The sequence below is a fragment of the Hemicordylus capensis genome, chromosome 11 (assembly GCF_027244095.1).
Source record: "Hemicordylus capensis ecotype Gifberg chromosome 11, rHemCap1.1.pri, whole genome shotgun sequence".
NCBI lineage: Eukaryota > Metazoa > Chordata > Lepidosauria > Squamata > Cordylidae > Hemicordylus > Hemicordylus capensis.
Window position 1 is genome coordinate 23907269 of NC_069667.1, and position 13157 is coordinate 23920425.

The 13157-nt window shown below is 52.9% G+C and overlaps 1 protein-coding gene across 2 annotated transcripts in view; it reads right to left on the reverse strand.

The window, feature by feature from the left end:
- SEPTIN6 (septin 6) overlaps window positions 1-11431 on the reverse strand; it is a 44496-nt gene extending 33065 nt beyond the window's left edge. Inside the window, exons 1-2 of one of the 2 annotated variants that reach the window (XM_053273313.1) lie at window positions 11095-11425; window positions 753-867 (exon numbers count right to left, since the gene is read on the reverse strand). In XM_053273313.1, coding sequence (XP_053129288.1) covers window positions 753-867; window positions 11095-11124 — 145 coding nt within the window. In that variant the 5' untranslated portion in view covers window positions 11125-11425. Of the gene's footprint in view, window positions 1-752; window positions 868-11094 lie in introns of both variants that reach the window. The other variant, XM_053273311.1, reaches the window with a different exon arrangement.
- Between the last annotated feature and the right edge of the window lie 1726 nt (window positions 11432-13157).

Consider the following 13157-nt stretch of genomic DNA (forward strand, 5'->3'; position numbering starts at 1 on the left):
GGGAGCCACCTTTATTTATCCTGATTTCTCTGTGTAAACCGCTTTGGGAACTTCTGTTGAAAAGCGGTATAGAAATATCCATCATATTCGAGCTGTTTCTGGACTACAACCCCCATCATCCCCAGAGGCCAATAGTCAGGGATTACTATTATTAATTTTATATATATATATATATATATATATATATATATATATATATATATATACACAAACATTTATATCCCGCTCTTCCTCCAAGGAGCCCAGAGCGGAGTACTACATACTTAGGTTTCTTTCTCACAACAACCCTGTGGAGTAGGCTAAGCTGAGAGAGAAGTGACTGGCTCAGAGTCACCCAGCAGGTCTCATGGCTGAATGGGGATTTGAACTCGGGTCTCCCTGGTCCTAGTCCAGCACTCTAACCACTACACCACGCTGGCTCTCTCATACAACATCTCAGCCCAGGTCTCAGAATCCTCGGGGGCTCCATCCTCTCACTCCCTGTGTTTTGACTCCTCGTCAGTTCATCCCATCCCATCCCATGCTCTTCAGACCACCCAAAGAGGCAGCAAATCTTATTTATTCATCATAAAACTGGATCCGACGACAGAGAATGTGTATTCTGGACGAGTCAAAGGATTACTTGAGTAAGCCAGTTTACTTCTGTGCGGCACTGTAGCAGCAGGATTTATTTTTTTTTTAAAAGCCCCTATTCAACAACAGAATTTCCCAAAAATGGAAGAAGAGAAAGAAAGAAAGAAAGAAGTACTCACCCACACACAGGATGTTGAAACAGAATCCATGGCTAACCGATTTATTTACCAGCTGGTCTGGCAGGCTATCGAATCCTACATGGCCAGAAAGAGGAACGGTACGGCAGCCTTCTCCCTAAGATGGTTTTAAGGAAATAGATGTTAAGACCACACCTAAGAAGACATCTTCTATTCCAGACACCCTTTGGAAACATCCCTTCCCATTGAAAAAGCCATCTAACGCCCAAACAGACCCTGGGATATTTATTTATGTATTTCTCTAGCTATCATTTTTCTATACCACCCAATACATACATCTCTAAGCAGTGTACACAATCCAAACCACAATCTTAAAAACAAAACAAAACCAAGCACCAAATAAAAACAATCAAACACAATTCACAGAGTGAAACAAACCGAAATCAAATTAAATTCCCAAACCATGAAAACAACCTCACAAGATAAAAACCAAACCGTTTCAAATTAATGTGAATTCAAAGCTCGAGAAAACAGGTGTCAGCCGGAGGAAGAGAAGCTCTCGTTCTGCATCTAGTTTGATTGATTGATTGATTGATTGATTGGAGGCAAGCATCCCTACCAGTAAGGACAAGCCGCTACTGGGAGGGATGCTTGCCTTAAAACAAACTAACCAATGAGCCGGGGCGGGGAGGGGATGCCAAAGGCAGCAGCTTGGGTTAATGCCTGACGGCGGGCATGGGGGCCCCCAATCTGGGGGTGTGGCTAGGGCGCAAGGCGTGGCCCCTTAAGAGCGGTGGAAGATGTGGTTCAACCACCACTGGAGTGGCAAGGTTGCCTATGCCTGGCCTACACTGACAGGCAGCAGCTCTCCCAGCTGAGTCAGGCGAGAGACTCTCTCAGCCCTACCGGGAGATGCTGCCAGGGATTGAACCTGGGACCCTCTGCATGCCAAGCCGATTGGAGAACTGCAAATGCCAAGCCGATTGGAGAGCTGTAATCCAACAGCCCAGCCCCTAACAAGATCCAGAATAGTGTAGTGGTTAGAGTGTTGCACTAGGACCAGGAAGTCCCGTGTTCGAATCCCCATTCAGCCATGAAACTCACTGGGTGACTCTGGGCCAGTCACTGAACTCTCAGCCTAACCGACTTCACAGGGTTGTTGTGAGGAGAAAAATAACCATGTGTGCCGCTCTGGGCTCCTCGGAAGAAGAGCGGGATAGAAATGTTTAAATAAATAACTAACTAGCTTTGGGCCAGATCCACGTCTGGGTCCTCATCTGCCATTTGTAGAGCCAGATGCAAAACATATTTCTCTCCCGCCTACCATGCAGTGCACGCCTCTTTCTCCCTTCCCAACTTGCTCACCACACCACACCGGGCGGTTTTACTAATCCCACGAGAGCCTGCCACAAAGTCTCCACTATTTGGTGGAGGAACGCCGTGCTGGACACTCAAGGAATCTGGGACCCACACACTCCCCTGGTTCTTACAAAGCTGAAGCGACCGAGTCAAGCAAGAGTCAGATGCCTTCATGCAAAGCGAACCGCTGAAGAATGGAGTCAGAGAAACAGAGGAGCTTTTTTCAAAACAAGCTGAACCGAGCAACGGAGAAGCCGGCAGAATGCAGGCACCATCATGGAAGCCAACTTCCTCTTATCGGCGACGGAAGCCGCCCATCTCACTAGCCCGAAGAGAAGCGCCAAACATGGCGTGCCCATCATGGAAGCCACATCAAGCACATCTCAGAAATGTCAAGCCCCAGCAGCGTTTCTGAAATGCCTGTGCAGGAAGCCATTGGTTGCAGGGGAATATGCAGGGCTACGCTTCGGTTTCCTGCTCCTGTCGCTTTCTCTGCAGCCACAACGCACAAATGCAACACAGGTGCAGCAAAAGGGGGCAGGGGGAGAAGACAACCTGATTCAGCCACCAGGCAGAAGTTTCGTTTGCAGAGAACTTTCTGCCCCACCTCTCTCTTTTCAAATCTGCTGGCAATCTCACAAGTGCTGAACTGCACTGTTTCCCTCCCTGTAGCAGGACCCAGCAGCAAAACCATGTGCCTGGGGGTGATGAAGAAGGGGGCTCCCTTTAGGGGGCGAGAGCCGGCCTTGTGGTAGCAAACATTAACTCCTTTGCTAAGCAGGGTCTACCCTGGTTTGCATATGGATGGGAGTCTACGTGTGAGCACTGTGAGATATTCCCCTGAGGACAGGACTTCTCAAACTTGGGTCCCTAGATGTTGTTGGACTACAACTCCCATAATCCCTAGCCACAATGTCCAAAGGAGTGCTCAGTTTACTACGACTACTACAACTACAAATATTTATATACTGCTCTGTGTGAGCACTGCAAGATATTCCCCCTTAAGGGATGGGCCTGCTCTGGGAAGAGCATCTGCACGCTTGAATGCAGAAGGTTCCAACTTCCCTCCCTGGCAGGATCTCCCAGATAGGGCTGAGAGAGACTCCTGCCTGAAACCTTGGAGAAGCCACTGCCAGTCTGTGTAGATAATACTGTGCTAGATGGACCAGTGGTCTGACTCAGTATATGGCAGCTTCCTGTGTTCCAACACCATCACCAGCAGCAGAAAATGCACCAGGCAGCCCTCTCGTCATGCTCTTTATTCCACAACTCACTCGTCTGGCATCCAAGAACAGTCAACGGCCATCTGGATTCACAGATCCTGACAGCTCTTCACGAACTGGCTTTGAAGCCCTTGACAAAGGGCACGGAAATGACAAGCTACCTGGATATCTTCCCAGTTCGATTTGCCCTAAGCCAATCCCAACAGAGATAAAAGGATGCCAGTCACTGCCCCGGCATTACAGGGAGAATTCGGCGGATGCTCATAAGGCCGAAAAGCTCCCACTTTCTCCGACTTTGGCCAGGAAGCATCAGAGTTCAGAGGAAGGGCAGGGAAGGAAGCAGGAGTGAGTGATGACAGAGAGTGTCCAGAGACTTGGCTGGAAATCTAACCCGTTGGTAGCCGGGCGGGGCTTCAAGCGAAGAGAGCGGGGAGACTATTCCAGCGACTGCTGCCTGTTGCAATGTGCAATCCCATCACAGCACAGTGGACGGCAACTCTGAACCGAAAGCAGGAAGGGCGAGGTTGTCCCCAACCCCATCTGTGCTAACGCATGGAACACAGGAAGCTGCCATATGCTGAGAGAGACCATTGGTCTATCTAGCTCAGTACTGTCCCGGGCCTGCTCAACTTAGGCCCCCCAGCCGTTTCTGAACTACAACTCCCATAATCCCCAGCCACAGTGGCCCATAGTCAGGGGTTATGGGAGTTGTAGGCCAACATCTGTAGGAGGGCCGAAGTTGAGCAGTCCTGGCAGCGGCTTCTCCAAGGTTGCAGGCAGGAATCTCTCTCTCAGCCCTGTCGTGGAGATGCTGCCAGGGAGGGAACTCGGAACCTAGATTCTCCTCCCAGAGCGGCTCCATCCCCTGAGGGGAATATCTTACAGTGCTCACACATCAAGTCTCCCATTCATATGCAACCAGGGTGGACCCTGCTTAGCTAAGGGGACCAGTCATGCTGGCTACCACAAGACCAGCTCTCCTCCCTACAAAGAAACCGGCTTCTGTATATACGCCTGCCAATACCGCTTTGAGTTCAAGCAAAAGGATTCTGTCTCCAGATATCAAGAGAAGTGAGAAAAGGGATGTCTGCAATCACTCTGTGTGCAGGCACACTAGACAGATGCTCTGCATGGGTTAAGCTAGTTCTTAAGATATGCTCAAGTATTACCTACATGGAGATACCGATTTGTTTCAATATCGGAGTCAGTTAAAAAAAAATCAACTAGATCAGCTACAAGGTTTAAAATTACAGTGTCCTAGTAATAGGTTTCAGTCACTGCTGATTCTCGTGGTGCATTTAGAGGAACACAGGAAGCTGCCTTCTACCAAGCCAATGGTCCTGTCTAACCTGCAAATGCACTGTCGACGCTTCCTGAAACAGGAGACTTCACATTCCAGGGAAGAAACTGCTCATGAACAGGGCTTGACAAATCCCTAGTGCTAGGGAGCCATAGTAAAGGCAAAGCGTGCCGTCGAGTCGGTGTCGACTCCTGGCACCCACAGAGCCCTGTGGTTGTCTTTGGTGGAATACAGGAAGGGTTGACCATTGCCTCCTCCCGCACAGTATGAGAGGATGCCTTTCAGCATCTTCCTATATCGCTGCTGCCCGAAAGAGCTGTTTCCCATAGTCTGGGAAACATACCAGCGGGGATTCGAACCAGCAACCTCTTAATCCCTAGGCAAGTTACTTCCCAGCTGCAGGGATTCGAACCAGCAACCTCAGGCTTGCTAGTCAAGTCATTTCCCCGGTGGCTTTAGGGAGCCATGCACAGTGCCTAGAAATTTAACCATGGCAGTGGCACCTAAAGTAGGATATTCAGAGCTGGTGGTGGTTGTCTGTCGTCGTCTTCCTCCTCCTCCTCTTGATTTGGGTCAAAGACCAGGCACAATATTAATAGCTAGACTTATTTAATAAACTCTTTCTTTGTCCCTGTCCCTAGTATGTTGCTTGTAAAGGGGAGAAAGAGAAGCTCATTCACCTTCCCCCCCCTCCACAATGCCCATCATTAATTCCAGGAATTTTGTCAAGGGTCCTTTGTCTGGCTCCCAAATTTTGCGGCTGGCTCCTAGATCCAAAGAAAACGTGTCAAGGCCTGGAGTAAGAGGATTCCCTGCCCCAAAGGGGCTCACAATCCAAACGCCTTTTTAAAACTCTCCTAGTTACCGAAAATATTTATGCTGCTCTAGGAATGTTTTCGTTGTGTTTATATACAGCGGGTTCGCAACCCTTGTCAGTTGCCTTGGGTGCTCTTGAAGTGGGAAGCCAGCTTAGCAGTTTCCAAGAGGAGAGCTCGTCTGGCGGCAGCAAGCATGACTTGTCCCCTTAGCTAAGCAGGGTCCACCCTGGTGGCATATGAATGGGAGACTAGAAGTGTGAGCACTGGAAGATCTTCCCCACAGGGGATGGAGTCACCGCTCTGGGAAGAGCAGAAGGTCCCAAGTTCCCTCCCTGGCATCATCTCCAAGATAGGGCTGAGAGAAAGACTCCTGCCTGCAACCTTGGAGAAGCCGCTGCCGGTCTGTGAAGACAATACTGAGCAAGATAGACCAATGGTCTGACTCAGTATATAGCAGCTTCCTATATTCCTGTGTAAGATGCACCAGAAAACAAATGCAAAGAATTTGAATACTGGGCATATTGTATTGAGGGCCAGAGTAGATGCTTCCCAGGTCACATCTTGAAACATTCAGTGACTTATTCCTTCCCGGCAGTGCTGGCTACTTGCAACAGAAGTGGGAGTGGTTCCTGGACAGGGAGCTGTGAAATAGCCGGCGGAAGGAGCCAGGGAAAGGAAGGCAAGGAGTTCTGGGGCCTCAGGGTAGCACACCCATCAGGACACCGGCACATCTAGCCCAGATATATAAGAACAGCCCTGCCGGACAAGCTGCCACTGCAGGGTTCACGTTCCCCAGCTTGGGATGTTCTCTACATCCTTTTAAATTGAACCCGACTGACTGCACTGTTTGCTAGTCTGATTTCAAGACGATGTACAATCCTCTGCTGTTTACTACTGTATCAAGGAGGACTACCCATAACCAGCAAGCAGGCATAAGAACAGCCCTGCTGGATCAGGCCCAAGGAGGCCCATCTAGTCCAGCATCCTGTTTCCCACAGTGGCCCACCAGATGCCCTCTGAGAAGCCCACAGGCAAGAGGAATGTGCATGCCCTCTCTCCTGCTTTGAGAGACCTGTCCCCCATGAATTTGTGTAAGCCCCTTTTAAAGCCATCCAAGCTAGTGGCCATCACCATATCCCGTGGCAGAGAATTCCACAGATTAATTATGTGTTGTGTGAAAGAGCATTTCCTTCTGTATGGGAAACTAAGAGGAATAATATATAGAATTATGTGTGGAGTAAAGAGAGTGGATAGCCACCTAATGGCGCAGCGGAGAAGTAACTTGCCTAGGGAGCAACAGGTTGCTGGTTCGAATCCCCCCTGGTATATTTCCCAGACTATGGGAAACACCTCTATTGGGCAGCAGTGATACAGGAAGGTGCTGAAAGGCATCATCATCTCAGACTGCGTGGGAGATGGCAATGGTCAACCCCTCCTGTATTCTACTAAAGACAACCACAGGGCTCTATGAGCGCCAGGAATTGACATCGACTCAACGGCACAACCTTTCCTTTTCCCTTTTCTGTTGGTTCTAAATTTCCTGGCCTCCTGTTTCATGGGATGACCCCCTGGTTCTAGTGTTGCAAGAGAGGGAGAAGAATTTCTCTCAGTCCGCTCTCTCTGCTCCATGCATAATTCTATACACCTCTATCATGTCTCCCCATGGTCACCTCTTTCCCAAAGAAGCCCCAGATGCTGCAGCCTTGCCTCCTAAGGAAGGTGCTCCAGGCATCTTCAGGCACATAAGAAAGGGAAAGGGAAACCCATCCTAGACTCCAATGGATTGCTACCTGCTTAGATAATTAGGAACATAGGAACACAGGAAGCTGCCATATACTGAGTCAGACCCTTGGTCTATCTAGCTCAGTGTTGTCTTCACAGACTGGCAGCGGCCTCTCCAAGGTTGCAGGCAGGAATCTCTCTCAGCCCTGTCTTGGAGATGCTGCCAGGGAGGGAACTTGGAACCTAGATGCTCTTCCCAGAGTGGCTCCATCCCCTAAAGGGAATATCTTACCGTGCTCACACTCCTAGTCTCCCTTTCGTATGCCACCAGGGTGGACCCTGCTTAGCTAAGGGGACAAGCCATGCTTGCTACCACCAGACCAGCTCTCCTCTAATTGCAGGGCACACAGCTACACAATCAAAGAGCAACTTTCAAAAACATATTTGCAGAAGGGCACATGGCAGAATATAAAACAGCCAACACCCACAAGGTTATCACATGCATCCTTTTAACAGAAGCACAGAAAACAAATTATCCTCTCCTAACTAAGCTCCCTAAAGCTACATTCGGCAGCCTTTCCATTTGGATTGAGTCGCATGAGCTCTTCTGGCGAGACCTGTAAGCCAGAGGCCTTCCCAACCCCCAGATCTCGTGGGACTACAGCAACAAATGGCCTCCAGCCCTTGTGGCTACGGAACTGTCGCCCAACCGCCTCTGGAGACCCAACCGAGGCCAGGCACTCTTGCTCGAAGCTCACAGCTTATCCACACGCCACACCAAGCCACTGAAGAGCCTGTGCAGAATGGAGTTCCCCGCGCACAAAGAACTCCAAAAGCAGCAAGGCTGAGAATTCTTGAAACCACTTCCTATCTTGCTCTTAAAAAAAAAATTTCAAACCGACTTTGCAAACTAATTGCTGGCTTTTGAAAGACACGTTAAAAATAAATAAATAAATAGACCATCTGGCAGCTTGGAACTGAGGGAATGTAGAAGTAAAAATTAGCCTCACCCTAAGTCGGAGAGTTTGATCATCGGGCCTAGTAGTACTGACGTTGGAGTCGGCGACACCCACTGACCCCAGGAAGAGTCCCTGCCCCACCCAGAAATGAGTTCCGGGGGAGCACATGGTTTGTGCAGAAGAGGACAATACGACTTGGGGCCCTGCAGGCGTTGTTGGTCTGCAACCTCCCATCGTCGTCAGCCGCAGTGCCCAGCGACCAAGGCTGGCAGGAGCTGCAGACCAGCCACAGTGGGAGGGGCCCAGATGTGCAGCCCTAGCGAAGAAGACGCCAGTTCCAGACACCTCCACTTAGAAGGACTCCAGGTAGCTCCCCCAGGAGAGAGACCCTGGAAAGCCACTGATTCTGGGTTGGACAGACCACATCCACATCCTGTGGCAGAGAATTCCACAGATGAATTGCGTGTTGTGTGAAAAAGCACTTCCTTCCGTTGGCTCTAAATTTCCTGGCCTTCAGTTTCACGGGATGGCCCCTGGTTCTAGCGTTGCGAGAGAAGGAGAAAAATTTCTCTCTGTTCACTCTCTCTAAAGTTGTGCCGTCAAGTCAGTTCCGACTCCTGGCACCCAGAGCCCTGTGGTTTTCTTTGGTAGATTACAGGAGGGGTTGACCATTGCCATCTCCTGCACAGTGTGAGATGATGATTATGCCTTTCATCCCCTTCCTATATCACTGCTGCCCGATATAGGCGTTTCCCCTAGTCTGGGGAACATACCAGCGGGGATTTGAACCAGCAACCTCTTGCTCCCCAGGCAAGTTACTTCTCCTCTGTGCCCTTAGGTGGCTATCCACTCTCTCTACTCCACACATATTTCTATACACCTCTATTATTCCCTGTGGTCGCCTCTTTCCCAGACTAAAAAGCCCCCGATGCTGCAGCCTTGCCTCCGAGGGAAGGTGCTCCAGGCATCTTCAGGCACATAAGAAAGGGAAACCCACCCCAGACTCCAATGGACTGCTTAGAGAATTGCAGGGCACACAGCAATACAGTCAAAGAGCCAATTTCAAAAACATATTTGTGGAAGGGCACACAGCAGGATATAAACGGCCAACACCCACAAGGACATCACACGCAGTGGAAGGAAAGCTACTTCATCTCATTGGCCACCAAGCCTGTTTTTGGGGGGTTTTTTTAGCGTCCCAATCTTCATCAAGGAGCTCACCCCATTTTATCCTTACAGCTCTGTGAGCAGGACAGGTGCCAGGCGGCTTGCCCATAATCAGCTTTACGGCTGAGGAGGGATCCGAGTTTAGGCCCCTTCGTTCCAAACCCAATATGTGCCGTTGGTTGAAAAAGTCACCCAAGCACACAGTTGGAATGAATCCTAGTTACTACCCGACGGAACAGTGTACATGCCTGGTTTTTTATCTGCAATGAGACAGTCCTCTGAATGAAAGCTGAGCACAGACTTGAACCCAGAAACCTGAGCCATTCCAGCCCCAGAAATGCATCCCACCCGTTGACCAAGCACAGAGAGATCATTCATTTCGAGAGCACACTCTACTGGGCAGCCCTGCTCTAAGGTCCTTAGCAGGCGAGAAGCCCAGGAGTGCTAGCAATCCTTTTCCTCCTTAAAAGAAGTGGGGGATGGCAAGGAAACTGACCCATCTGTCAATGGCAAGGTTCACCTTCTGAGCACAAAGAAGAGACTCCATCTCCTGCTTGGAGAGGGCCTTCAGTGTCGCTTTCTTGCACTGTAGCAGAGAATAGCACCTGCTGGGACCTCAATGCAGGACCTCATGAAGCTTTTGAGGAGACAAAGGCCCCCAGCCTCCCCATTTTGAAAAACCCTTCCCTGTGTCACATTGGGAGATGCCACAATGCTCTGATGTTGCCCCAAAGAGGATCAGGCCAATAGATGTACACATCCATGCGGAACCAGATTGAGAGAGAGAGACACACACGATATTTTGCATTTAACACAGGGGAGATCAATCTGCCTTGGGACGGCACCATTTACGATCGAACCCAGAAGCACTTTAAGAGGGCGTTTGCTGTGGACCGTGGCCATCGCGACCCACCGCCCGCAAAAACAACCCCTTCTGCGCACTACACTGGAAGAAACACACACACCACAACCCCAATGTGTAAATTTATTTAAAAGAAGAGCTCTTAACTGACCACCCTGATCCTAACTACAATTTGCTGCAATCCATTTCTGGTCCTGCCCCCCCCCCTTTTTGCAAAAAGTGTGGGGGGGGATTACACCCTTCTTATCCTGCTTAGGCCTAGGTGACCTTTTGAGAGTCACCTGTGAAACATTCCACTACGGAACAGTTACTAACCAATCCCACCCTGCACTGGAAGCAAATCAACTCCAGCCCATGGCGGCCACGGCTATTCCAAATTACCCGGCGGATCCCGAACCAAGCAAACCTGCCTGATCCTTAAAAGGGGGGGGGGAGGAGAAGGCGTCCCCTGAAGCCATCCCTTTTGCCCAAGAGCATCCTCGGCCCTTCCATCCGCCCCTCCCACCTCGCCCCACCATGCAGCCTGAACAAAGAGCCCCCCTTCCCCCAGCTAGCCGCCCGCCCATCCCATCACCTGCAAGAGAGAGTCCCCCCCAACGCAGCCTCCCTCCGGCTGCCTCCCCAAAAAGAGGGAAAAAAGGAAAGAAGAAGAAGACGCGCCGCCGCCGCCGCCGGGAAAGGACCAGCCCATCCACACGCACACCCCGCAGCCCCTCTCCTCCTCCTCCCCCGTGTGAACGGCCAGGTCTTAATTCGGATTCCTCCCTGGATGGGATGGGGCGGGGGCTGCCTTTGGGGGGGGGAACTGCTGCCATCCGGCCCGGAGCAAGAGCAGCCGCCCGCCGCCGCCTCCCGCCCTGCCCAAGCCCTCCCGCTCGGGCGGCGGCTCCATTCAATGCGCGGAGCCGCTGCCCGGCAAGGTGCGCCGCCCAGCCGCTTTGCAAGGGAGGGAGCCCCCGGCGCAGGCCACTCACCACCTGGCGCGCTATCTCGGTGGCCGCCATGGGCTGCCTCCGTTCGCCGCCGCCACCGCCGCCGCCTCCGGGAGCCGAGCGCGCCGCAGGGAGATCGCGCTCCTCTCGCTGCTGGCTGGCGGCGGCTGCTCCGTCCTCCGGCGGGGAGAGGCTGGACCACGGGCGGGGCGGGCCGGGCGAGAGGAAGGGCTCGGCCACTGCGGCACTGCCGAGGGGGGGAGGCGCGGGCCGGGGGCGCAGACCCGCCTTGCGCCGGAGCCCCAGGGGCGGCGGAGCGCTGGCTAGGGCGCAGAGGAGAGAGCGCGCGCGCGGGGTCCCCCCAGCCAGCTCCTCGTCCAGCGGCGCCCCCACAAAGCAGCCCTTTGGCGCGCGCCCCCCCCCCGCGTCCCAGAATGGAGCCGGCCGAGGCGCGCGCGGGAGCGCGCGCGGGAGAGAAAAGGCCGAGCCGCCGCTATAATGTGGCTGCGCGCCTGCCTGGATGGTTCTCCAAGAGGCGGAGGCGAGCGCCCTACGGCGACCTCCCCGAGACAGCCTCCCTCCTCCTCCTCCCAGCAGCGGCGCCTCTTTACTCCTCTTCAGCACACGCGATGCTGCTGGGCCACACTGTGCGCGGTGGGCACAGGTACAGACCCGTCCACGGGTCCGCTTATTCACACGTCTGTGTTGAATGCCGGCACAGCAGTCACCTTCCTCTCTCTCTGTCCTCCTTGCATTTGGGGACGTAAGCGCATAGGAAGCTGCCTTCTACCGAACCGGGCCCTGAGACCCTCTTGCTCAGTATTGCCAACACAGACTGGCAGCAGCGTCTCCAAGGTTGCAGGCAGGAGGCCATCTCAGTCCTCGCTTGGAGATGCTGCCAGGGATACAGGGGCATAGCTAGGGGAGGGAGAGGCGGGCCGTGTTCGCCCTTCTCTCTGGTGGCCTCTTGGAGTGAGGGAGATGATGAAGAAAAGAGGGAGGGGTGGAGCTGGGGGGCCCTCGGGAGCTGGGGGGACCAGGTTCTTGGAACCCATCCGCTCAATTATAGCTACCCCCTGGCAAGGGAGGAAACTTCTAACCTTCTGCATGCAAGCATGCAAATGTTCTTCCCAGCGCGGCCCCATCTGCTAAGGGGGAATATCTTCCAGTGCTCACACATGGAGTCTCCCATTCAAATGCAAACCAGGGTGGACCCTGCTTAGCAAAGGGGACCAGTCCTGCTGGCTACCACCAGACCAGCTCTCCTCCCTGAAATGCTCCCTTCAGATGCTCTACCACTGAACTATGGGCCTCATCCTGAAGGGGAATATCTTACAGCAGACATGTACTGCTCACCAACCGTGATAAAGTCCATCTACGGATCTACAGCAGACAGTTTCTCACGTGCAGGGATGTGCACGGAACCGGGCGGGGGTGGCTCGAAGGGGGTGGGGGGTAGGGCTTTAAGGGTGGCAGGGGAGGGTGCATTTACCCCTCCCCACGCTTCCCCCCCCACTGGCACTCGAGTCCTGTAAAATCTTTCGGGGTGGCAAAGTACCTCCCTGCCACACTTTCCCCTCTTCGGCCAGAAGCACCAGGCACATGTGTGCACATCAGGTGCACGTCACGATCGCACGCAAACCCGTCTGACGTGCACATGCGCATGACCGGTACTTCTGGCCGAAGAGGGGAAGGGGCGGCCAGGAGGTTTACTGCTGCCCCGAAAGATTCTACAGGATTCCAGCGCCGGTGGGGGGGGGGAAGCGGAGGGAGGGGTAAGTGCATCCTCCCCCGCCCAAAAAGTCCTACCCGCCCCAAACCGGCCAGTGTTCGAACCTGTTCAGAGGCCCATAAACATCCTAACAAGCCCGGGGGGGGGGGCGTCAAACGAGGTGCAGTTGCCTCTGGCTCCCCGCAGCTCTCCAGGTGCTCCTCCATCTCCTCTCCGCACTGCCTGCAGGCTGCTCATTCGTCAGGTAGAGCTGTGCAGGCCGAGCCAGTGTTTTATGTTCTTCACACAGCGTCCGTGGTTATTGCATGGAATTCAGTGACGCCACGAGGAGGACACTCACACTCAGAGAGCTTTAAACAGTACCCAGGGACTG